At 53.0% G+C, this 26,647-nt stretch overlaps 1 protein-coding gene across 7 annotated transcripts in view; it reads right to left on the bottom strand.

The window, feature by feature from the left end:
* Positions 1-12,951: 12,951 nt before the first annotated feature.
* Positions 12,952-26,647, bottom strand: part of FUBP3 (far upstream element binding protein 3) — a 55,681-nt gene continuing 41,985 nt past the window's right edge. For 3 of the 7 annotated variants that reach the window (XM_012754516.3, XM_012754517.3, XM_076009128.1), the window contains 8 exons: positions 25,028-25,169; positions 21,120-21,280; positions 20,289-20,359; positions 19,950-20,030; positions 19,689-19,765; positions 16,709-16,780; positions 15,254-15,381; positions 12,952-14,284 (listed from right to left, as the gene is read on the bottom strand). In XM_012754516.3, coding sequence (XP_012609970.1) covers positions 14,276-14,284; positions 15,254-15,381; positions 16,709-16,780; positions 19,689-19,765; positions 19,950-20,030; positions 20,289-20,359; positions 21,120-21,280; positions 25,028-25,169 — 741 coding nt within the window. In that variant the 3' untranslated portion in view covers positions 12,952-14,275. The remainder of the gene's footprint in view (positions 14,285-15,253; positions 15,382-16,708; positions 16,781-19,688; positions 19,766-19,949; positions 20,031-20,288; positions 20,360-21,119; positions 21,281-25,027; positions 25,170-26,647) is intronic. The other 4 variants (XM_012754519.3, XM_012754520.3, XM_076009125.1 and 1 more) reach the window with 4 other exon arrangements.

The raw sequence follows: 26,647 nt of genomic DNA, 5'->3' as shown, positions 1-26,647 counted from the left end.
GCCCCTCCCCTGAGCCTCCGGACCCCGCCCGCCCGTCACCCACACCCTGGCGGCCCCCAGTCTCGTTGCCAACGGCGCAGCGCCGGTGGATCAAGGCGGCCTGAGGAGGGAACAGACGCTGGGGACACCAGGAGAGACGCCGCGATGGGGGAGACAGACACAGGCTTCTGGAGGCAGAGGGAGCAGATGGAGGGAGACTGAGGCAAAGAAAGGCCTGGAGGGATCCAGATGAAAGCGACAGTCAGAGACGTGGACATACAGAGACGCCAAGACGAGGGGAGGGAGGGAGCAGAGGCAGAGAGCGCAGGGATTCCAAAGGAGCCCAGGCGGGGAGACACTTTCCAGAGTCAGATGGCCAACAGGGAGGAATGCGGGTGCTTCAGACACAGAGGCTGGGGCTTGAGGGGAAAAGGGGTTCCTGTCCCCGGGAAAAACAGCAAGGAGGGATTAAGAGAAGGGGGTTGGGTGGGGCAGGTGGGAGGTGAGGAGGGTTCGAGGAAGTGGCTGCCCTCCCTGTGGTCTTTCCCTAGCCCCTCTGGCCTGGGCCGCTCACCCTCACCAGCTGCCTGTCCCTCCTGTGGTTCCAGGGGCAGTGGGAAGGGGCCCTTCTCGGCCCACTGGCACCCCTTCCTCCACCAGAGCCCCTTCCTGCCCCACACTCAGCCTGCCGGCCTCCTCCATGGCCTCCCCTGCTCCGACCTCCTGCCCCCCAGACCCTTGCCCCTGCCCTGCCTGTCATCCCCGGGGCCACCCTCCCCACGGCAGCCCCCAGAGCAGGAGGGGTTGGCACAGGGGCTGTGCCCTAACTGCTGCTCCTGGACACCACCTGCTCCCGTGCACACCACCCCGCCTCACTGAACAAATACTTCCTGAGCACCCACTGTGTGGCAGGTCCCATACAAGGCCCCAGGGCACCACTGTGACTACAGCAGACCCTGTCCACATCTTTTGAGACCAGTCTCCGGGAGGGTGTGCCCTGGTGGGGCCAGAACTTCTCCTAGGCCACCCTGGTGGCTCCAGACCTCTCTGGACAGCTCTTTCTGAGGGCTTTTATCCAAGTGGCTTTTACCTTTTCTGTAAAGTGGGACCAATAACCACACCTGTCTCCTAAAGCCGGAGCTGGCTGAGCTCACACTCGGGTTGCAGTGAATGCGGAAGAGACACTTGTGGCTGTCGTGCCTATTTTTATCTCTTCCCCAAAGACCACTCCCATGTGTATGGGTGCTCTGGGGCCATCAAGAAATACCAGGGCTCCAGAGACCTGCAGGTGTGGGCCCAAGCCTGGCTCCAGCGGACAGGCTAGGAGCCAAGGCACCCACATCCTCTATCTGAGCCTCAGTTTGTTCATCGGCAAAATGGGGATAACAGTAGAGCCTGCACTGGGAGGGCTGTTGTAAGGGATAAAAGACACAATGCACGAAAAGCTCATAGCATAGGTTAGAGGATGTACTTGATATATGAAACTTATTAGCAACTTCATTCATTTAAAAATAACACATGGCCATGCTTGAAATTTTGGGAAATAGGGAAAGTACAAAAGTGAGTACCAAATGTCACCTACAAAGGGGCTTTGAAAGCAGAACCATGTGCTGAGAAAGCTGACCAGGCTGCCCAGGAGGCTGGATCCACACCTTACAAAGAGAGGTTGGCATGAAAAACAACAGCAAAATAAGTAACGTTTGCTGGGCACTCTTACCAGGTGTTCTTCTAGGTGCTTCACATGGATTGTGTCAATCTGTCCTCACCGCTGCACAGAGTTGTCCCTATAGTCTTCTCCAACGCCTAGAAGGGGAAACTGAGCTGTAGACAGAGAAGTTCAGTGTCTCAGCCAGGAACAGTGGCCCTGACCTCCACGGCTGCTGTCCTGTCCTGTCAAGGGGTCTATTTCCCCACATAACAGCGCAGAGGTAGATGCGTGTCTGCAGGACCCGGCTCAGCAGCTCAGGGATGTGAGTCTTGAGAGCCCCTCTGAGCTCATGGTTGCCAGGTGGCGGCTGCAGCCCTGCCATCACATCAGAGGCCAGAAGGAGAAAGGGCAGAGTTTCACGGACATGCCCACGGTCACACACAGTGGGCAAAGAGCAGAGCTGGGACTCAAATCCAGGCAGCCTGACTCCAGGGCTGAGGCCTTAAGCACAGCCTGCTGGCTAGGACTGCCCACGCCGGACAAGCAGTGACTCAGGGGGACCCGTGCACTGTCTGCCGACCCAAAAGGCTGTTCCAGGGGGCAGGGGGGCAGCTGTCACTTACTGCGCAGGAACTAGGCATGAGGTGTGCACAGGAGAACTCTGGGGTCCCTCTGACCCATCTCAGGACTGGGAGCTCATTGAGGGAGGGGACCTTGTCTGAATCTCTCTTAGTCTTCGGGGCCAGCAGCCTGGCACACGCAAATGCTCAGCCAGCGACCAACGCCAGGGCAGAGGCAACCATGATGGTATGAACAGGCTCGGGAAGGTCAGTGAGGCCTCTGGCCTCGCTGGCCTCCTCTGGATGGCATGAGGAAGCCTCTGCATGTGAGCAAGATGATTCCATTGTTCTAGAAGGTTCGGCACCTGCTTGCACAGCCAACAGCCAGGACAGCCCAGATCCTCAGAACCTGGGGGCCCAGTCAGGACGTGGGGCGAGGTGCTGAAGCCCTGTCACAAATGCACTGACCCCAGTAGACACGAGCACACGGGACATGTCCTCAGACCTGAGACCCAGAGCCGGAGAGGCGCTGCAGTGGGCTGGGCCTGCTCCAGGCCCCTTTCCCTCCCCTTATCCCCACCCAGGGCCTCAGTTTCCCCGTCCTCTGCCTCCAGCCTCCAGCCCACCTACACTATGAGCTGCCTCTCCCAGGACCACAGCACTTGTCACTGTCATTGCTCTAGTTCCCAAACTGTCAGCAGCAGCAAGAATAAAGTGCCAATGGCTGCTGCTCCCAACAGCTCCTTTTGGCTCCTGTGCCAAACACCATGTCCGGGACACACACAGGAGACTAGGGACAACGTACAGCAACTCTGTGAGAAATGGCCCAATGTTCACCCCCGTTTTACTAAGGGGAAACTGAGGCCTCAGCAAGAGTCACAAATGCCCTGTAAGCCTGTGCCCCACCCCTGCTGCCCTCTGCCAGCACTGGCTCTTTACAGCCCGGACAACAAAAGCCCCAGGGTGCCCCACAGGCTGGAGGTAGAGCCTGGGACATCTGAAGCCCTGAGTTTGGGGAAGGGGAGGGACAGGAGGGCCTTGGCGGGCCCAGCCCACTGCAGTGCACTTGGATCCATCAGGGAACCGAGTGTGCAGGGCAAAGCACCCCCAGGGCTGGAGAGACAGGAGAAGCCACAGAGTCACGGTGACATCCACTGGCCTGGAGCGGAAGCCCCGGAGCCCTAGCTGGCGGGAAAAGTCACACGGCGACTCGGACAACTGCTGGAGGCTGCGTGTGGACTGCATCGTGGTGAGAAAGTCCGGGGGTCTCCAGTCTAGGGGGTGCCCCACACTTTCCCGGGTTTCCCTCCAGGAACCCCACCTGGTTCTAGCTGAGAAAGACCCTGTAGGTGCCGGTGGGGGATGGGTAGAGAATTTTCCGGAAACACCCAGAAGCTTCTCCATAACCAAGCCTGGGCTCCAGGGGAAAGACTTTCCCAGAGCCCATCCCAGCCGGGGAAGGGACTCGTCTCCCTGCAGCCCCTACAGCCTTCCTGCCCCACCTAAGGTAAAGAACACACACACGCACACACACACACACACACACACACACACACGCACACGCACATGCACACGCACACGCGGTCTGCAGGGCCAGGCGGAGGGAGTTAGGCTGGGAAGTTCCCTGAGCCAGAGGAGGCAGCAGGAGGCCGGGGGACAAGGAACGGCCCTGTAGGGACCCTTGGGAAGGTCACAGCCCCAAGACCCAGGCCCAGGACTCAGACAGAGGCTCCCCATCCCCCACACCACACCCCAGGCTGCCAGCTCGCGGAGGCCCACAGTCGAAAGAGCTGGAGACTCTCCCGGAGGAGGAAACAAGGACAAGGACCCCAGAGAACGTGGAGCCACAGCGAACGCTAAACAGCGCCCGGCTCCTCGAGGGACTGAAACACAGCCGCCCACGGAGGCCTCTGGAGGGGCTCCGCCACCCGCGCCGCCCGGCTGCTTTTCAGCAGAAGCGGCAAGACCGGCCAACAGGCTCGGAAAGCACGACCCGAAGAGACAATGACCAGAATGAGACTCAGAGAGGGCAGACGCCCGAGCCACCAGACAGGGAACCGAAATGGCCGTGGCTAACACCGGGAGGGCTCTAGAGAGAGGGCGGGCAGCTGGCGAGAAGGCGGGCAACCAGGCGACGGCGACTCCAGGGAAGGATGGAAGGAAATGCTGGAACCAAACACTGTAAAACAGGCGAAGACCGCCTCGGCAGAGACCCGGCCCAGCTGAGGAAAGATTCCGTGAGCTTGAAGATCCGAGAATAGAAACTTCCCAAACCTAAGGGCGGAGAGAAAAAAGAAAGGCGTAGCGGGTGTGTCATCGAATACCAGAAGGACATGAGAGATGGAGCAGAAGACATATTTGAAGTAATGGTGGCTGAGAGTTTTCAAAAATTGGCCAGGTATACAAGGGCACACGCTTGCAGTCCCAGCTACTCGGGAGGCTGAGGCAGGAGGATCGCTTGAGCCCAGGAGTTGAAGGCTGCCGTGAGCTACGATTGCGCCTGTGAACAGCCACGGCACCCCAGCCCGGGCAACGTGGCAAAACTCTGCCTCTTAAAAAAAAAAAAAATTAATGACAGGCAGCAAACCACAGATCCGGGAAGCTCAGAGAACATCAAGCAGGATAAAAAGCAAGACAAAACAAACCACCAAAAATCCTCCAAATCTAAACAAACCAGAAAGACACACAAAACAAAAAAATCCCGACAAAAACCAAACACACACACACAGAAACCACACCCTGGCACAACACGGCATTTAAATAGCAACAGACCTGCAAGATCACATTTACGGAATCTATGCCACAGTCGGTGGCCGCAGTGAGGCTGTTCGCTGACGGCAGATTCCAAACAGGTGGATTTGGGATGACGGTGTCACGTGAGCCTCAGCAGCCAAGTTATTTGTGCATCGGTTGCACAGGGTGGGTCTGATCCCCTTGCAGACAAATAAGCAGGTGTCTGTCAAGGGTGACAGTTTTTGAACTGCTCACCTTGTTGTCTTGGATATTCTTTAATAAAACGGATTTGGAAGATTCAAAGACGTGTAGGAGGAACTTTTTGTGTCAAAGTTGAACTGCTAACTAACCACTGCTGAATATAAACGCATGCTTCTCCTAGACAGGCCCTTAGTGGCTTCACCTGAGCCCCCCAGGGCTGAGAACAGTGCCTTAAATGCCGCCGGTGCCAGCAGTGTTAGTTGTGGGTTTTAGCTGCACAAATGACCGCTGGCCGTGGGGAGATGACCTACTTGCTGGACCCTTGTCTGGCGTCTGAGCGTGGAATTCAGCAGTGAACTGAGAAATGAACTTTCAGGTGCAATTTTGCCAGAGCAGCTGCCCGAAGGCTTGAATTCAAAGACTGGGCCAGAGATAGAACGTTCCTCATCGGGATGTGCACAGCGATGGCATCATACCCACACGGAAATGAGTGAAGGAGTAGCACAAGTTGACATGTGACAGGTCTTCATGGGTTAAATATGGTATAAATTACAGACCAATAGCTTGCATGAATGTACACTCAATGATCCTAAACAAACAAAATCAAACCAATTATTATATAAAAAGGATAGATGATACCTCATGACTGTTACGAGGAATCCTGTTTATTCTAGGAATGCAAGGCTGGTTTAATGTTTGAAAAGTCAATCAATGTAAGTCACTAAATTAAAGTGAAAAAGGAGACAAATCACACGATGATCTCTATCAATGCCGTAAAGAGCATTTGAAAAATTCAACACCTATTCATGATAAACTCTCCACAGACTAGAAGCAGAAGGGGAACTTCCTCATCTGATAAAAGGTATGTACAACAAACACACGGCAAACAAAATTAATGGTGACTTTTTGAAAGCATTCCCACTGAGACTACAAACAACAGGGGAAAAAAGCCACTCTCACAGTCTCCTATCAACAATGTCCTGAAGGTCTTGGCTGGTGCAATAAAGCCATAAAAAGAACAAATGGCATAATGATTGGGAAGGAAAAAACACCACCACCATTAGTCATAAATGACATACAAAAAAAGAACCTACAAGCTATTGGAATTAACAAGTGAATTTAAGCAAGGCTATTAGAATCAAGGTCAATATGTAAAAAGAAATTGTATTTCTATAACTAGCAACAAAAAAATTAAAAATGAAATTAAAAGTATCTTTTTGAGACAGAGTCTCACTCTGTTGTCCAGGCTAGAGTGCTGTGGCGTCATCGTAGCTCACAGCAACCTGAAACTCCTGGGCTCTAGTGCACACGCTACCACATCCAGCTAATTTTTTCTATTTTTCAGTAGAGACAGGATCTCGCTTTTGCTCAGGCTGGTCTCCAACTCCTGAGCTCAAGTGATCCTCTCTCCTCGGCCTCCCAGAATGCTAAGATTACAGGCATGAACCACTGTGCCTAGCCAAAAATATAATTTTCAATACAGCAAAACATCAAAACTACAGGAATAAATGGAATGAAAGATGTGTAGCACCTCTACACTGAAAAGTACTAAAATTTATGGAGAAAAGCTGGGCGCGGTGGCTCACGCCTGTAATCCTAGCTCTCTGGGAGGCTGAGACGGGCGGATTGCTCAAAGTCAGGAGTTCGAAACTAGCCTGAGCAAGAGCAAGACCCCGTCTCTACTATAAATAGAAAGAAATTAATTGGCCAACTAATATATATAGAAAAAATTAGCCGGGCATGGTGGCACATGCCTGTAGTCCCAGCTACTCGGGAGACTGAGGCAGGAGGATCGCTTGAGCCCAGGAGTTTGAGGTTGCTGTGAGCTAGGCTGACGCCATGGCACTCACTCTAGCCTGGGCAACAAGTGAGACTCTGTCTCAAAAAAAAAAAAAAAAAAAAAAAATTTATGGAGAAAAATGAAAGAACTAAACAAAGGAAGGGATACACCATGATGAGGGACTGGGAAACTCAATGCTGTTAGGTTGTCAACTCTTTCCAAATTGATCTGTAGATTCAATGCAATCCCAATTAAGATCCCAGCAAGTTTTAAACATTTTTTTGTGGGGGCCAGGGGATTGATAAGCTAATTCTAAAATTTGTATAGAAATGCAAAGGGCTGAGCGTAGACAAGGCAATCTTGAAGAATAACAAAACCGAGGGACTTGCTATACATAAAGGTTCAGTAATCAAGACGGTTTTGAATTGGCACAGGATAGACGCACATTGATAAAACGAGAATGCAGCATATAATCTATTTGCATGCATGGTGATTTTTAAAAAGTTATAATCAAAAACGTTTAAATACGTTGAATACTTAATGTATTTACAGAAATCTGAAGCAAACAACTGTGGAACTCCTGACCCCAGCCTCATACAATTTGGAAACCACTGATGTGGCCTAATACCGAGGAAGGGAAACTGAAATCAAGAGAGGTGACTTATTCAAGTCACACAGCCAAGTCCCAGTTGGGGCAAAAGCCAGGTCTCTGGGCTCTACAGTTGATTGTCCTCTCCCTTTGACTGAAGAAGAGGCAGGGCCGGGGAAGAACCTTTCAAATACGCACTGGGACAGGTGACCTAGTGATGACAGCAGTACCAAGTACAAAGCCATTGCCCCCTTCCTGTCACTGCCCAGCCTTCATCATCCTCTTTCTCTCAAGCACAGAGCTGCAGCCTAGAGCGGCTGGCCGTGCCCAGAGAGTGGGAGGCACGTGGCTCTCTGGGGCTTGCTGTGACCTGGGCAGAATGGCTGGCAGCGAGTGACAGTCCCTGGAGCTGGGGGCCACGGCAACTGCTCCTCAGGGGAAGTGATGATCAGAGAATCTGATACAAGAGGGAGAGACCACAAGGATCGGACCTTTTCAATGTGCATGAAATGGGATTTCCTTCAATGTCATCTTGTGGGCCAGAACGGAGCAGCCTGACCCACCCATCGTCTGGCCCAAGATGCCACCCACACGTGTCACAAGCACGGCCCTGTGTATGGGCTCCTGGCTTCTCTCAGAGTTGTCTCACCCGGCCCTTAGGGGTTGCTCCTCCCCAGCAGCTCAGCTGATGTGACTCCGGGGGACCCCAGTGAGCTGGCCCTGGGGTTGTGCTGTCTTGGGGAGCCCAGGAAAAGCTAGCGGGTCAGTGCTGAGGCCAACATGCTTCTCACGTCACGGGCTGTCCCTGGCACCCATTGTGGAGCAGAAAAAGCCACCAAGGCAGCCAGAAGTCCTGGACTCCATCCTTCCTAGTAGTTGCTGTTCTTAGTGCTCACTGTGCGCTAAGTGCCAGGTGCTGTCCGCATGCGCTGCTGAGCCCTGCCTGGCCCTGCGAGCCACACCTGGCAGGAGGAAAGGGGCGGTTTGGTCACATGGCTGTTAAGGGCTGGAGGCGGGCTTAGACCCAGGTGCAAGCACCCACACAGCCAACCTACACCCCACTGCCCCAGGTGGGCTGGGGCCCCTCGGCGCCCTGACAGCCAGGTCAGCTGTCCCTTGCACTCAGGCCTGGCTCTGGCCCCTGTGGGCGTCGGACTGAGATCTGAGGCCTGGCTGTGCCTCCGGCAGGAACGTGCTCAAACCTGTTTCCTCACCAGAAAGTGAGATGCAGTGAATTCTACTCATCTGTGCCAGTGATGTTGCGTGACGTCTCTGCAGATCCCAAGTCAGCAAACACTGAAACACAGGGGAGGCTCCTGTGAGCCAGCGTCTACACCAATCCATACACAATCTTTTTTTTTTTTTTTTTGAGACAGAGTCTCACTCTGTTGCCCGGGCTAGAGTGCCGTGGCATCAGCCTAGCTCACAGCAACCTCAAACTCCTGGGCTCAAGCGATCCTCCTGCCTCAGCCTCCTGAGTAGCTGGGACTACAGGCATGCGCCACCATGCCCGGCTAATTTTTTTTTTTTTTTTGAGACAGAGTCTCACTTTGTTGCCCAGGCTAGAGTGCCGTGGCGTCAGCCTTGCTCACAGCAACCTCAAACTCCTGGGCTCAAGCAATCCTGCTGCCTCAGCCTCCCGAGTAGCTGGGACTACAGGCATGTGCCACCATGCCCGGCTAATTTTTTTCTATATATATTAGTCGGCCAATTAATTTCTTTTTATTTATAGTAGAGATGGGGTCTCGCTCTTGCTCAGGCTGGTTTTGAACTCCTGAGCTCAAACGATCCACCCGCCTCGGCCTCCCAGAGACCTAGGATTACAGGCGTGAGCCACCGCACCCGGCCTAATTTTTTTTTCTATATATTTTTAGTTGGGCAATTAATTTCTTTCTAACTTTTAGTAGAGACAGAGTCTCGATCTTGCTCAGGCTGGTTTTGAACTCCTGACCTTGAGCGATCTGCCTGCCTCAGCCTCCCAAAGTGCTAGGATTACAGGCGTGAGCCACCGCACCGGCCACAATCCTTTTTTTTTTTTTTAAGAGACAGGGTCTCACTCTGTTGCCCAGGCTGTGCTGTGGTCATAGCTCACTGTAACTTTGAACTCCTGGGCTCAATCGATCCTCTTGCCTCAGCCTCCTGAGTCACTGGGACTATAGGTGTGTGTCACTGTGCCCGGCAAATTAAAAACAATTTATTTTAGGGTTGGGGTCTCTCTATATTGCTCAGGATGGACTTGAATTCCTGGCCTCAAACGATCCTCCGGCCTGAGCCTCCTGAGTAGCTGGAACTACAGGCCTGCACCACTGTGCATGGGCCTGCCTCCATAATCTTGTTTTATGTGTTTCTGTGTAAAGATGCCTATATATATATATATATATATATATATACATATATATGTAATGTTCATTAACATAGAACTCACCGCCAACAGCAGTGTAACTCAGGCCGGAACGAAGCTTCTCTGACATGTCCTGTCTCCGCCCGGCACTGCACAGCCTTCTTGTGCTTAGGCACGAACACTAGACAGTCCTTCAGCTCTGTGCTCGGGGCTCACCTTAAAGAGAGAAACTGTCATTACAAAAGCACAAAAATGGAAAAAATGTGGCACTGAGTAGATTGCAAGCAGAGCACGGGTTTCCAGCGTAAGAGCTGAGACAAGAAGGCAGAGGGTCGCTGTGTTCCACCTCAGCTAGGGACATGTGCATCAGGCAACTCGAATTTCTCACCATTAATGATCGCAAAGGCACTCAAGTACAGATTTTGGGGTTGCGAATACATTTTCGTGAGTAGCGAGTCTGCAAACGGGGAATGGAGAAAGGCGATTGACTGCAACACACTGCCAGGGCCCATGGTTGGCGCTCGGCACTACCCTCTAAGACGGTCTCCTCGTCCCGTCAACTGCCCACTTGCTGGCGAGTGCACAGGACCGCGAGTCCCCCGCCGGCAGCGGCCCTGCTCTCCACAGAAGCCCAGGTGGGGTGCAGCGTGGACGTGGCGCAGCACCAGCCCCTCCGAGCTTGTGTGGACAAGGGCAGGTGGCAGCCCGGACGCTGAGCCCTCATCTGGGAAGTGGAGAGAGCTGTCTCCTCTGCCTCCCAGGTGTGCAGACCACCATCAAAGGAGATGTCTGGAGAGGCCGGGAGACAAAGGACAGCAAAGATGACCGCTGTTTCGGGAATGCTGAGGGCTATCTTCCCTTCCTCTTCCACCCACACAAGACACAGACCCAGGGCCAGCAGCCCCTGCGGAATTGAGTGGCAAGCCACTTTCTGGCCATTAATCTCCAAGCGCCTATCAGGCCCATTTGCTCTAGCCCATCTCAAAACCCCCAGCTGGGCCCCGCTGGACCAGAAGTGGGGCCTGGGAGGCAGCAGTGTCGGGGCCACTGAGAGGCGGCGGCTCCGTGGTGTCCCATGTTCTCCTGGACCAGGCCCTGCACCATGCTGCCTGGGCCCAGCCGACCCTGCTGTGGGGGTGCAGGACGTCATGGGTGGTCGCCACTTGAGAGGGACCCTAGAAATGCACAGCCTCCCACCTGCTGAGAGGCCAGGAGTAGCGATGGAGGCACGTTAGCCTGAGAACTCCCCGCTCCCAGCCCCAACTTCTGGGTGGGGCTGGGATCAGCTCACCAGGGTCCTTGAATCGCCAACTGGGCGGCTGGCAGACACCCAGGGTGTGCGTGTGCTGGTGGGCGGGGGTGGGGCAAGCGTTCTGAAGACAGACTGGGCACGCGCCCGTCCCTGCCCCCTCCCCCCCAGGCTGCCCTTTCCGTGATGACCAAGCAGCTTTTTTAATGGAATACAACCGCTGAACTTGGTACATTTCAAGCACTTTAGCCTTCCAGGACACCAGACTGCTGATGAAAACCATCTTCCTCGGGCGCCATGTTAATGAGAGGCCAAATTTCATATGCTTGCAAACTTTCCCCCCCGCCCCCGCCTCTTGCTGCACTGCACCCCCTCCCCCCCAATAAAAGATTGCATCAGAGAGAAAGAAAGAGAGATTTCCATAATTTATAGTATGGGCATTTCACTGGGGACAAGCGCTAATCTGTACTTACCGATACATTTAAGAAAATGCATCCTCCCACAAGCCTGCACCATTTATGACTCTTGGCACAAACCGCAATGCTCAGTCTTCAATTAAGGGACACCTTAGGGTTCATTATCACACAATCGCTCCCTGTGAACCATGCCAAATGCTGTTTTGGCACAGAGCTTGGAAGATGAATTAGAAGGAAGTCTTCTCTGTAATGCCCTCTCCGAAGTCCCATTACCGTCATCGGCCCTGCGCCCTCCTCCCGCCAGCCCCTCCCCCTTCTTTCCAAGTGCCTTTTACTATTCAATTTCTCAACGTCAAACTCGATTCTCTAGAGGTGTAGTTAAAGATGCCACATCTCCTTTTTGTCTTCCGGCTCTCAACAGGCCTGGAATGGCCGCAGATGGGCTGCTCTCCACACCCCTTTTCAGCCTAAAGGAGCTGCCGCAGATGCTTTTTTTCCCCCACCTCTCAGAGCCTGGGGTAGAGAAAAGACAGGGGCCAGGACTGGAAAGGCACACGCCAGCTCGGGTCCCACGGGTCTCCAACAGGGACCTCAGCAGGACCCTGTGCTGAGACACAACTCCCACAAGAGGGCAAAGGGAGGCTGGCACACTCAGTGCCAGCAGACAACCGTGTCCAAAGCCAGTCGCTCTGACCAGTGGGAAAGGAAAGGAGGACCAAAAGCAGAGTCAAGGGCTGATCTTAATGTCCCACACTGCTGCCACGTGTCCTGAATCCACAGGACCCTCTATGACTTAGCCCTATGGGGAAGGACACCTCCTTTGTTTCTTTAATGAAAACACCAACACAAAATGAGTACCTGGGCTGGCACTTCCCAGCTCTCTTGGAAACCCAGGGCGTACCAGGGGCATGGGGCTGAAAGAGTTAAGTGCCACCAGAGCCACAGGTGAGCAGAGGCCAGGGAGGAGAGGGTGACAGGCAGCAGCAGCAGGGAAACCCTACCAAGCCTTGGTGGGTAACCTGATTTCTCAGGTGAGGGAGTGTGCACGGGCAGGGAAGGGCCAGGGCGGGGAAGGGGATGCGGGGAGAGAGGCCTGATTTGGTGCGCACCCTTTGATGCATCTTCCAATCTTCCAGCTCTGCTCACGGATGACAGTGAGAGAAACTCCACTGACTGACTTCTTGGTGTCACCACCACTTAGAGACGCTTAGATGTGACAGGGAAATGGGGCTGAGCGTAAGTAACCAAAGCTCTCAAGTCAAGCTGTCAAATTATACAATGTCATTAAAATAAAATTAGCTTAACGAAGTAGCAAGACATCTAGGCTTGGCACCATCTAAGTCGGCTAGCCTAGCTGAGACATCAGGAGGATCCTCTTCCCGGTTCAGGCGCAGCGGCAGGGGCAGAGGCGGGGACAAGGGGACAAGCGAATGGAGCGCACACAGGCTGAAAATACTCTGCCCACAAGACGCCTTGTGGAAATTTTATTATATAGAGTGTAAAATGAATTGTCAGTCAAATAAAAAGAACACTTTTAAAACAACATGCATAACATTTTCCAATTGCCTTTTTTAATAGTTAGACATTTCAAGCATTATAAGAAAAATACAGAGCAAAAACCAGGAATTGTAACTTCAGTACATTTTAAACGGAATGTCCCTCAGGTCAATTAAAAATGCGAGAAAAAAATAGCTTCAATTCCGTTTTTTCCTTTAAAAATACACGTTATCTGTACAACATACACTACAGTAAACATTGAAAACCATATTATCCCTTTTATTAAATCAAAATTATTTAATTCATACTGTGGTTAATACTAGATTTATTTATTCATCTAGTTAATTTGACAAATATTAAGAAAATATTTAAAAGGAAAAAGCAAAAAACACCTTGGAATTAAAAAATAGTTACTACATTTTTATACGGTTTAATGTTCCACAGTGTTTGTTAAAAGTTATATTGAATTTCTTAATATTAAAAATAACAGTATTTATATTTCTGAGAGAATAGAGAAAGGTTTTTTGTTTTGTTTTTAAAACAAGCTTGGAGGTCTTAGATACACAGTTGCAACTGGTAATGGAGACATGAAAAAACGTATGCTAAACACATGAACACATTTTTATATTACCCCTTTAGAACTCTAGAAATTATACAAACCCTATAAAATTCCCCCCTCCCAATCCCTGTTGGACAGCAATACAATTATCTGTCTCAATTCAGAATTCACATAATTAATTACAATACATAATAGTTCAGTTTTTTAAAAAATGCAATAAAACCAGACAGCCAAGATACAAGAAATTAGAAGTAAAACATTTAATGAATTTACACATTTAAGAATACTTAAATACTGTTTAAAAATTTTAAAAAAGAATTTGTTACATACTACCTAAGACTTCCAAGCCACTTTCTGTTGCAACAGAAAAAACTGTAAATAAAAAGGACACAAAACGAAACGAAACAAAACAAAAAACACCATGTTGAAATGTCACTGCTCTGAGGCACGTTCTGGTGCCTGAATTTGCAGGTATTGCTCCAAAAAGAATCCCAGAGCTTACACAAGTAACAAATAAAAATAATGAAGCAAAAATGATCAGCAATTTTTAGTAACTAATTTCCCCGATTTTTAGAAAAATTCTGTTAATCTAAATATAGTGTTTCACAGAACAAAATAAAGGTTCTTCATCAAAAGGTTTGCAAATCTAAAAACCTGTTACAAATAGGTTTTCTTTCACAATGATTCGAGAGGAGAGGCGAGGCCAGCTGAGAGCACACTGTTCTACTGCTCCTGCGGGAGGAAGGGGAAGGAGTTAGTCTGTGGCGGCAAATTCTCAAGTCCGAGAGCGTGTCGGTGGGGAGGTGGCAGGTCACCCTCTCCCTCTAGCTCCTCAGCAGGCGCCAACACACAGAAGTCTAAGTAAGAACCGTCCCCAGGGCTCACGTGAGGGGATCCAGCCGGGACAAAACCTCTCTTGAAGAGGTGGTCCCAGGGCCTCTCTGCCCGCCAGAGACGCTGGGCAGGGCAAGGGGTGCGCATGAGTGGTTCCTCTCGGTTACCACCGGCCCTGCCGCGGTTCCCCAGGACTAGACGACAACTTGGCAGTGAGATGCCCAATCAGCTCTGAGTCCAGGGCTGGAGGTAACTGGCACGTTCTCCACAGGGACCCGACTGGCATCGGGTCACCTGAAATATGCTCTGGGGGAACATTTGGCCCTCCTCCCTTCTTTAATAAGAAATCCACTTTTGGCTTCTGGACAGAGCCCTCCCGGTTTCTGTGAGGACGGAGCCGGCGCTCACCCCGCCCGGCCTGCGGGGCGGAGATGCACCCCTTGCTGCCCAGGATGAGGCTGGTGGCCTGGCCACTCTGCCCTCACTGGGAACAGCAGCTGCACGTGCCCCAAACAGTCCCTACTTGTGGTGCCAGACTTGCTGTCTTCTAAGCCTCTCATTTACAATTAGGGAAACTGAGGCCCAGAGGAAGAAGGACTACTCAGCACTGAGGTCTGGTACATAGATTTGAGGGAAGATCAGACACTTCCTTGTGGGCTGCACAACCAACTCTCCGCCCACTTGGCCCAAACCCTCTGTCCCTGGAGCAAGGAGGGGAAGTCAGCGCTGCGGCTGGGGCTCTCACAGATGGTGAGGAGTGGTCCCTCCTCGGCCCAGCACTTTCTCCCTGGGGTAGGAAACACAGAGAGCTGGAGTGGGGGCTTGGGGTGGGCAGGGAGCAGCAGCAGCGCAGGGCAGGCTACAGACCTGGCTGTGGGCCTGAGCCTGGCCTAGTGTCTGCCCGTAGAAGGCCACCTGCTGCCTGTAGTACTCGGCCCAGGCCATGGTGTAGTCCGGTGGGGAGCTGGCCTGAGGGGCGGTGCTGGCGGCATGACCTGATTGATGAAGGAAGAAACACAGGTTAACGGCAGTGGGGATGCACTGAGGTGTGTATGGGGTTCCTTCCCAAAGGCCCTGGGTGTCTGCTTTCCCCCGGACGCTGGAAGGTAAGGCCACGTGCGAGGCCACCACCTGGGAACACCGGTGGTAGTACACAGTGCAGTCTGGCGCCACTGAAGTGCCGTTGCCCTTTTGTTGCCTGTCACTGCTATGTCCCACGTGAAGACAAACCTTTGCATCCGTCTTCTCTCACAAAGCACATTCCCTGCACCTGTCTGCCTGCCCCATCAGCGCCCAGTGCCCGACGATGGAGGGCCGGGGGTAAGAACGGAAGGGCTTAATCTGGGTGCCTGTGTTGGCGTCCAAATCCCTTGAGGAGCTTGAAACACAGACTGGTTTGTCTGGGAACCTGGATTTGGGAGGTCTCTGGCACACCTGGCCTGAGCTTTCACCAGGCTCCCCACAGGTCAGGGGACCCCAACACCCCCATCCTCAGCCCCAGCGATGATTCCAACACAAGGGCGAATGTTTCTCTGGCGGCCTCTGACCTGAGCCTTTCCAGCCAGCAGGTAACATCTCAGATTAGGCACAGGAAACATCCCTGTGAACACCCAGATGCCCTGGTCTAGTCGTTCTGGCACATACGAGTTCAGTGTGAGTTTTAAATGATCCACCATAGGTTTTGTTTTTCATTGTTAGATCCCCTCTCTCCCACTCGTAGAGATGGATTTTAATTTATGATTCAGTTAAATGGGCTTAGGAAGAAAAACTGACGACCCAGCACCTGCTCCAACTTTAGGCTTCTGTCCCTGAGTTTTGCTATCTTTCCTCTCTCCTGCCCTGAAACTGCCCCAAAGAGACGGCAGCACCGAGACAGACAACAGGACACTCTGGCGGTCCGTGTCCGGGCCCGGCAGCACCCAATAAGAATCATTCAGTTCCAAAGGGGACAGCCAGGGCCAGAAATGAGTGTGCACTTCCAGGTGCCACGCCCACCTCTAGGTCCTCTGAGTCCAGCAGGAAGAGACCAGAGAAGAGGAGGGTACGGCAGGCCTCTGCCAGGCAGAAATGCAGCACCACAGCCACTGACTACGCCCAGGCTCCTCTGACAGAGACAGACAGACAGACAGACAGACAGACAGACAGGCAGGCAGGCAGGCAGGCAGGAACGGAGGCGGCGGACAAAGCAAATATTGAGGTCATGGCACTTGGGGAAGGCATTAAAGGAAAAAAGACGACAGCAAGCCACGGACAATTAAGCCTCCAGGCTTGAGGGGACTCTGTCACTGGGGACCTGCTTGTCAGAAAGGCCATCGCACTCACTCTGTTTTTTGTAATAGTCTTCCCAGGCCTTGCTGTAGTCGGGCTGGCTGCTCTGCGGCTGGCTCTGCTGGCCTGTGCGGAGAACACAAAAGCAGTCAGGCCTGCCTGGTTTCCTCACCTCGGCACCTCAGCTCCCGGCCTGCAGCTGCAGGCCCTGCTCTGCGCTCACTCCTGGCCACACATGCTCCACAAGCCCCAGAAGGCGGCAGCGGGCTGGCCATGGGAGGTTACGGAACCCACAGTGGCACCTGATCTCCATCTAGACTCAGGCCTCTCCGGGGTGGGAGAAGAGAAGAGGGAAACAGAGTGTTCAGCACCTCCATTCTGTGCAGAATCCGGGCTGCATCCTCTGCCACGCTGGCAGTGGACTGGGGTCAGGGGAACGGAGCAGCAGTGCCTTGCCCAGGGGAGCAAGAGAGGATTAAAGGACTTGACCACGGCAACAGGTCAGGACCTTCCTTTCTGTGAGGTCAGGGCTAGCTCAAGTGTCCACCTGCCATGGCCCACAAAGACCCCCTTCAACGTCCCTGCTGCTGTGAGAACCACAGTTCAAAGCAGGCAGGATAGCCGGGCGTGGTGGCTCACGCCTGTAATCCTAGCACTTTGGGAGGCTGAGGCGGGCGGATTGCTCAAGGTCAGGAGTTCGAAACCAGCCTGAGCGAGACCCCGTCTAACCAAAAATAGAAATAAATTAATTGACCAACTAAAAATATATATACAAAAAATTAGCTGGGCATGGTGGCGCATGCCTGTAGTCCCAGCTACTCGGGAGGCTGAGGCAGTAGGATCGCTGAGCCCCGGAGTTTGAGGTTGCTGTGAGCCAGGCTGACGCCATGGCACTCACTCTAGCCTGGGCAACAAAGTGAGACTCTGTCCCCAAAAAAAAAAAAAAAAAAAAAAAAGCAGGCAGGATGAGCCCCTACACTCACAGCAGAACGTTTCTCTGCTAGTGAGTCCACTGCAGACTGAGGAGCACAAGAAGTGTGAAAGGGGCTGGAGAGAAGGTGGAAGATGCCCTGTTCTTCCTCCCACAGGGACAGGACAACAGAGACGGGAGGAGTGAGGAATGCAGGCAGTAAAAATTTCCTCAGACACAGAGGAGCGGGCAAGCAGGACTGCTTCCCAGCAAGATCTCACTGACCAAAACCAATTCCCAAATCCTCCTAATAGAATAAACAAATAGACTGGTCTCGATGGCTCACACCTGTAACCTCAGCACTTTCGGAGGCCAAGAAGAGGATCCGCTTGAGGCCAGGAGTTCAAGACCAGCCTGGGCAATCTAGGGAGACCCTATCTCTAAAAAAAAAAAAACATAATAATTAAAAAAAATTAGCCAGGTGTGGTGGTACACGCCTGTAGTCCCAGCTACTCGGGAGGCTGAGGTAGGAGGATTGCTTGAGCCCAGGAATTTGAGGTTGCTGTGTGCTATGACTGCCCACTGCACTCTAGCCTGGGTGGTAGAGGGAGAACCTGTCTCTTGAAAAAAAAAAAAGAAAGAAAGAAAGAAAGAAAGAAAGAAAGAAAGAAAACCCAACCAAAAAACAAAATAAGCCAAGCTCAACAACACGAGATGAAAGCTCTCAAACAGCGGCAAGATAACCAGGCTTCCTTGTGTAGAAGTTTTTTTTTTTTTTTTTTTTTACTCATCCCACAGGCCTTTGCCTTAGCCAGTCTGCCCGGCCCCGACGCCAGCAGGGTCGCCTCTGAAAACCACGGCCCGAGCCGTTTCTCCTGCAGGGGAAGGACATATCCCTTCTCAGGCCTCAACGTCTCCAGGGTCTGGGGTGCCCTCAGATGCAAAGGGCATGCGACACCCGGGCACCGTGGGACCGCCTCCCACTGCGAGGGGAGCAGACGGAGTCGGCAAGGGAGTCAGAAATGGAGAACAAAACATGACCAGGCTCCAGGACAAACAAGCACTGGGGACACGGGATCTAGATGGTGTGCTGGTGTTTCCTGTCGAGTCCTCTACAATGTCTGAAATGTTTCATAATAAAATATTGGGGGGAAAAGGGAAAAAAACCTACAACCATTTCAGCGCTTGCAAAAGTACTTTAGAAATCAAACCCAAACTCTTCGTTTAACATGTGACCAAAGTAGAGCCCCAGAAAAGGGAGAGGCGTGGCGGTGCCCAAGGCCACACGGCACTGGCCTCCAGACTAGCTCAAGGGAGAAGCGGAAGAACAGCCGAGAGCAGATGTCGTCCCTTGCGAGCGAGGCCACCACCCTGCTCCCGGAAGGCCCTCCACACACAAACAGATGGAGCCTTCAGAGGGGTTAGAAGAACCCGATTTTACTCAGGTAAGGGCTTGGTTTTGTTTAGGCTGGGCACGCACGGTGGGCCACGCCACGACAAAAGCCAAGAACGATTGCTGGCGTGGCAGGGGCAGAGTGGGCGGCGGCTATGACTCCTCCCGGGACCTGCTCCTTCAAAGCCAGTTTCCCTGGGGAGTGGTGCTCAGCAGAACTGATTCTCCACTGCTTGCTCCCCGACAAGTTTCAGGAGACAAGACCACTCACTCCTTGCTAAGAAGATGCTGGGGAGATGAGAGGAAGGAGGTCACCTGCGGCTGGAGGGGTGGGAAGGGTCCCCGGACGCAGAGCTCTGGGCCGCGAGCCAGTCGCCCTCAGAGCAGGAGGGAGGGCAGGGGAGGAGAGGCACCAAGCCAACCACACCTGTGGCCCACCCGCTTGTGGGGACAAAAGCACAGGTGCCCACAGATCTGAGAAGGCCGGGTGGGCCAAGGGAGCGCCAACTGCAAGTCCCCACCCAGGGGAGGCTTGAACCATTCCCTTTGCAAGCCCTCCCTGTGCTTGCAGGCGCCTTGGTACAGGCCTGCTGGTGGCTCCCAGTGCCCCAGGAGGCTCCCTGACCTCTCTGGGAGGGGCATCCTGGGCCTGCCGGCCAAGCGCCACAGCCTCCGGGAGCCCCAGCCTTTCTAGAGAGCGTGCACAATCCCCTCACCCCACAGTCACTTACTTGGGACCTGCTGTGTGGGCTGCTGCCATGCCTGGTAGGTGCTGCCCCAGCCCTGGGTCAAAAAGGCTGGAGGACCACTGTGGATGACAGAAGAGTCATTCGTTCCAGTGTGGGCCATGTCCCCCCATCGCCCCCTCTTCACGGCTTACCTCCCTCACCCCAGCCAAGCGCCATGGCCCCTGGCCCCCTTGTGTGGGCAGCACCCGAGTGATGACCCTAGTGCTGTCTGCCCCCTGGCTGGAGTAAGAGCAGGTCACCTACCTCACAGGGGCACTGTGGGGGTTCCCATTCACTTTAGCAGCCATGTTTGGGAAGCAGCCTGAGCTCCTCGAGGGAAAGGTGCTGTAACGAGGGACAGCCATAAACCACACAGGCTCTGCAAAACTGCCCTCCCGCCCAGGTGGCAAGCTCCCCTTGGGGACACTGGCAGTGACTGGGAGGCCCTCTGCCCTCTGGGGAGGGGCAAGTCAGTTAGTCCTGCCCATACCCTAGAACTTCAGGCCGTGGCCAGCACGCCCTAGAACAGCCGAGCAGGAGGAAAGGAGGCCCTCTTGGGAGCAGATGGATTCGCCCAAGCAAGACTGGCAGCAAACGACTCACTTTTGATGAGGTGCGGCAGGCTGGCTGAAGGGACTCTGTCCAAAGGCTCCAGGTGCTCCGAGACTGGTCCCCTGTGGTGGGCACAGAGGAAGCTCTCACCTCCTGTTGGCTGCACCTCTGTCCTCTGCCCAGACCCACCCCGAGGCAAACCCCAGCTTTTGAGGAGACGGAGTCAAGTGAAATAGAGACACCTACGGCACTCACACTAGCCTTCCTTCCCCACAGTGGCCTTCGCTTGCGGAAATGGCTTCGAGTGACCAATACCACACACAGCCGATACTGGCACAACCACAATTGCCCTGGCATGTCACACTGAGGGTAGGGACCAACCTGCTCGACTCTCCCGTCAACTTAGGCTGGCCCAAGGCTCTCTCTGCCATTCTACGTCCCCAATGAGGTGAGCAGTGGCCCATCTGTCCTCCATCAACACTCCCTTTCTTTATCTGCTTTGAGGTGCCTGAAACTAAAGCCAGAGTCAATGAAAACTGCCTGCGGGGCTGGCCGCCAGACAATGCAGCGCAGTCCGGGGGCAGTGCTGGGGGAGGCCGCCTCAGTGCTCATCTAAGCCTGCAGAGGACGGGGCTCTGGGGACTGAGCTGTGGTGGCCATGGGAGTTCTGCCCAAGGCTTCCTTCATTGCTTCTGGGCCTGGCCCTGGCATTCCCTGGGTCTCCGACCTTCCCCTTGGCAAAGAAGGAAGGGGCTGCCCCCATGTGACGTGTGGACCCAAAGGCACAGGAAGCACAAGGTTCTGGGGAATAACAGGTACCTTGGACATCCAAAAGAAAACCCAGCTATTATCAAGCTAGGTGGGAAAGAACCTGGTACGTACACCAACTTTCTCATCTATGAGATGCCTGGCCACCTCGATCTGCTGAGGAACGCCCCTGATGGTGAATATTCGCAGGTTGGGGTCGGTGTTGGGCGGGGGGTTCCGCTGAAGCTCCACATGTGCTCCTGACTGCTGATTTATGCTTTTGATGTTCTCACCCCCTGCAGGCAGAAGAAGGGAGACAGGAGAATGAATGGCAACTGCAGCAACCCAGAGGCTTCCTTCTGAAGAGGGTACAAGGGTATTTTCTGCACATTAGCACTTGCCCTGACAGTAGAGAAGTACTTTCTATTTACTTTATAATGGTTCTAACAAAATACAGTACTCTCTATTTGCAAAATCAGCTGTTTGGAGCCAGGCTAAGGCCACAGATACCATTTGGCACCTGCATGTAGAGGCCCCAAGTGGCCCAGGAACAAGGTAGGGGGCCGAGGCCTGCTGTCTGCATACAACAGAGTTCACCGCTAGGAGGCCTCCTGCAGTCCTCCTACTCCAGCCAGGCAGAGGCACTGTGCCCTTCTCAGTGCAAGAATGGCGACCCAACGGCCCCGCCATGGCACAACGGGGGCCTTCAGCCTGGGCGTGCGCCTCTACATTGCCTGCCTCCCTCCCTCCACAGGTCAAAGGCATGGCCACAGGCTCCAACAATGCCTGGACCCCACTCGGGCCTTTAATATCTCATCCTGTCACTCCTCAAGTTCTCACCTCCTCCATGGTGGGGATGGGTCTAGACAGAGGCAGTCCAAGCATGGGGGTCACAGAGGCTTGGGTGAAGAGGGACTAATGAAAATTTAGTTGGACTCTTTGAAAAACCTGTGAGAGTCCCAGTCTCTTAATGAAATCTGCATGACAAAAGGCTCACCAGTATAACAATAGTTGGATTCTTCTTTTGAAATTCCACAGAACTTATAGAACAGATCTGCTCCTCAATAGGGGTGGGAGGTGGCATGGGAGGTATGGTTAAAATGAGCCAGAATACAAGGAAAACTTAATGGCACAGAGTTCTGCAAAACTGGGAAAAGACAATCTACATCTGTTGAAAATCAGGGCAGCAGGGAGCCCCACAAGCAAAAGTAGGGCCTGAGGGCCAGAGTCTGCCACCTCCCCTGCCCACAGCCAGAACTGACCCCGAGTGACAGGTGCCACTTCACTGTGACAGTCTACAATTCTCCACACACTCCAGCCTTCCTTCCACTTCACTGCTGTAAAGCCACGTCTGAACAGCCTGCTAAGCGACAGGGAGGGGACACTAAGGGCAGAGGCAAGCTGCGGCCTGACAGGACCCTCAGCACCACAAACATGGAGCCTCAGGCTGGCAGTCCTTCCCGGGACTGCAGGAGCAGCCCTCACGCTGCAGGGAGGACACCAGGACACTGATGACGTGTGGCTAAATAAAGCTTTAGGTAAACGTCTGCTTGGGAAGGAGGTCAGTTAAGTTTAGGGTGGCGGAAAATCTCAACAAGATAATCTTATGTCCGTGACTTTCTTAAAGTACTCCTAGTGCTTCAGAAAAGCAGCCCTAATGTCTTCTAACCCAGCCAGGCCTACTTGTCTTGGGGACGCACGGGCCAGTGTGAGCAGCTGTGTGTGGCCTCCAGGCAGGCCCAAGCCCCTGCTGGACCTTTCGCCAGGCCCTTACTCAGAAGTCATGGATTCCATCTTCTTTGAACCTAAAAAAGCACGCAGCTTGGCTCCTGGGCAAAGGTTTTGGGGGAGCAATGAAGAGGAAAGATTAGGTGGAGGCCGTTTCCACAGGCCTACCTGGGACCCAAGGGATCCTACCAGCCGCCACCAAGACACCACTTGGTCTGGAGGCCGGAGTGCGAGAGGCCAGACGGCCAGGCCTCCAGCCCTCCCCATTGGGCCAGGGACCAGCAGCCCCAGAGAGCCCTGACCAGGGCCTTCGGAGCATGCTAATAAGGTGAGGAGGCGCCACAAAACTGCATGGGGCCGGAAGGAGTTAATTTAAGTTCATCTTTCTTTAAAATGAGGTCACCAGCTTGGCACATGGTGGCTGTCTATAGACTCATTCAGCAGTCCGTTCCATTCTTCCACCTGACGGGGGGCAGAAGCGACCCACCAGCGGCCCCCGGCTGGACGTGAAATCGTAAAGCAATTAATCAAACAGCCTAAAAGGCCTGGCTGACAAGAGCCGGCCAGCCTCGCTCTCTGCCAGTGCTGCCGTGTTTATCATGGAAATCCGGCAGGGGCCCGGGGAGGCCTGCGTCTGTCCAGAGCTGGAGCTGGGGACAGCAGGGGCTGGCTGCGTGGGGCCCTCTCCTCACCCAGGCACCAGGCCCAAGGGAGAGAGATGCCACACACCAGTCCCGAGGGTGCATGTGCGTGTGTGTCGGGGGTGACACAGACAGACCCTCCCTATGTCCAGTGAAATGTCTACCAGGTTTCCCTAGGCTGTTATTTGAACACAGGGATAAGCAGCAGTCGCTGCTTTGTTCTTTCGTGATTGTCTCTAGTGACTGTCCTCTAGGAGTCACTCAGGATGACTTTGTGGAGGGCAAGTTACAAGGAGCTGTTCTGTGAGCACCAGCCTGTGCCACGAGGACCTGCCACAGTGAGGACAGCAAGGCCAGGTCAGGGCTGGAGGAGACGCACATGCAAATGAAACCTCGCTGTTCAAAAGGCCAAGAAACCTAGGTCTACCTAATCCTCAACCGACAGGTGTCAAATGGACTCAGTGCAGTCAGATGGGCAGGCTGGGTGTACTTTGCGAGGCCAGCAGGACCCACGCGGCACACGACAGGTACGTCCCTCCAGAAACGTAAAACAATCTCCAGTGCTCCAACCAGCCCCCAGTGGCTAATAATCTAAAAGATGACATGGATACAGGAGACACACATTCTGACAGAGCACAAAACCCACGCTGGCCACAAGCAGGGACGAGTGCAGCTCCCGACAGGTAACCTGAGGGTGAGGACTCCCACCCACCCCAGTTCCTGCGCGCTGGGGTGAGGACACTCCCAAGTCACGCTCCCTGCAATGTGAGCTGCGATCAAACCGCTAAGAGGTATTTGGTGATCAAAGAAATTTGAGAAACTCTGGGGAAAAGACTATTTATTTCCTCCATATGCTGTCGAATACATAACAAAGGCAAATATAAAACCCGAAGACAAATGGGAATCTGCCGTTGGCAGTGAGGGGTGGCTCAGAGCCCCCTTGGAGCTATGCCCCGCTGGGGGAAGGGCCGCGAAGCCAGCCGTGCCCCTGCTCTTAGCCGCCTTCCTTGCTTCCAAGGCCGGCCGAGATGGCTCAGCACCGATGGCCCAGAAACCTGCCCGTTCTCTCTTGTTTCTCACTGAACGACGGGAAGGAGCTACATTAGCCATTAGTGAGGGTTTCTACCTAATGTTCTCTAAAATGCCTAGAAACAACTAACAAATCGATTTTTATTTCCCTCAACAGGGTGTCTGTTATTCACGGTGAATGTGCTGAAAGGACAAAACTATCTCACATGTCGTGTCAATAAAGACCAAATGCCCAAAACCCGTGAGGGAAAGAGGGACGCATGGTCAGAAAGCACCTTCATGCGGACTGGGTCTTAACTGTCCCCTCAGATCCCTGGAGGTGAGCTAATGACCAGTCGGTCAATCTACAGAGGTGCTGAGCCCCGTCTTGCGCAGGACATCCTTTCAGCAATCTGAGCTGCTTCAATAGGCTGCGGTCTTACTTCTCGTCTATTCACACTCAGTAATGAAAAATTTGCCTTCCCCTACCCACGACAGGCCCCCAGCGAGCTCAGAGAAGACCCACACAAAGCGGGGCTCAGCAAAACGCAGCTGCTGCCAGCCTTGGCAGCCTCAGCAAAGAGCCTTCACCTCAAGCTCCACGACCTGCCTCCCCCCAAGCACAAGGCTGGCGGGGGATGTGAAACTCCAGCATTTGCCTCTTACCTTTGCCTATAACGAGGCCACACTTATCTGCAGGCACCGTGTATGTTATCTCTTGGACGCCACCAGGGGTTCCCACGCTCCAGTCACCTCGGCCGCGGCCTCTTCCTCTGGCTACGGCCAGGCCTCCGAAACCATCTCTTTCCTGGGAAGGAAGCAAGCCTCTAGTGGTGATCTCTGCCACTGCTGCAGCACCGCCCATCTTCTCCAAGGAGCAGGGTAAGTGACAGGATGTAATCAATGTCACACATGAGAACCGAGCACCGTTCCACATTTCAGATTCTGAAGCACTCTTTCAAACCAGAATTAACACAATCACAGGTGCGTTCGAGGAAGTCGTGTGCAGATAAATCCATGTGGTTACATAAACAGTACAAATAAACCCAACTAAAACAGGCAGCCAGGTATAAACCCCAGGTCTGAAGCCCAATGGCCCTTTGCCTAGAGTTTTAATTACTGGGCCCTAATCTACAGGCATCAAGGGTTGGTTTTTCCTTAAAGAGAAGGCTGCTCTTTCCTGTGGCTGACACATGCTGGGCCAGATGTGAGGTACTAATGAGCGCTGGGCACTTGAAAGTGACAGGCGTGACAATGTGCCTGCCCCTCCCCGACCAGGCTGCAGGGAAGACCAATCCAGTCACTGCTCTGAGCCACCATACCTGGCAATCCCCAAGCAAAAAGGATTGTAAGAAAAACTGGTTGTCCTGGCCCCAAGAAAAGGCAGAGATATGTTCAAGAGTGATCACTCAGGGATGCTTCAGAAGGGAGGGACAGAGGCTGGAGGCAGCAAGTGCTGCCATCCGTGGTCAGGGGCCGGAGAAGTCTCCACATCTTTCTCACACTGCTCGCCTAGCACACAATAAAGCCTAAATCTAACACCTAACAGAGGACGATTCCTTTCATTCAGAGGGTAACAAATTTCATTCCAGCCTCTGTTCTGAGTCACTTTAGAGCTCCAGTATTTAAAATCTTTTAAATATCGAGGGCAAACTTGGTCTGGCCAAGAGCCATTTCATGGAAGGGATAAGCTGAACAGGTTTTCAACACAGTAAAGAAATGTTTGTCAAAACCTCCTCCTGTCGATTAAGAGTAAACTGAACATTTACCCAGAATCTGAACCAGCAGAAAGCTGAGATAACTGAAGTGCTTTTTTCCCTGCACTCTCCTTTTATGAGAGACAACTGACAAGTAAACAAGGCAATTTTAGGGATTTATGTTAAAACATACAAACACACGTATATATGCGTGCGCACATAGCCAATTTTTTATGGATCTTGAGGACAAGGCTCTTTCTCAAACATCTTAGAGCCTCTGCAGCACTGTTCATAAACTCTTACTATAAAAAATGATGTCAGAAATCATTTAGTGGCTTTTCCAAACTTATACAATCCTAAGAATTGCCTGGACTCTAGTTAAAACCTAAGATCTTCCAATGGATATTCTGATTCAGTAGATCTGGGATGGGCCTACAAACTTGCAGTCTTAGTGAGCACCCGCAGACAGCTCTGTGGGGAGCGCGTCCTGGTGCCATCCTCTGGAAGCTTGTCCAGGGTCGCATGGCTACTGGCAGAGCTGGGACTACAATTTCCAATCTAGCGCTTCTATTCTTTAGCTCTGCTCAGC

The sequence above is a fragment of the Microcebus murinus genome, chromosome 12 (assembly GCF_040939455.1).
Source record: "Microcebus murinus isolate Inina chromosome 12, M.murinus_Inina_mat1.0, whole genome shotgun sequence".
NCBI classification, from domain to species: domain Eukaryota; kingdom Metazoa; phylum Chordata; class Mammalia; order Primates; family Cheirogaleidae; genus Microcebus; species Microcebus murinus.
The sequence above is the reverse complement of the archived record's forward strand: the minus strand, read 5'-3'. Positions and strand labels throughout refer to the sequence as shown.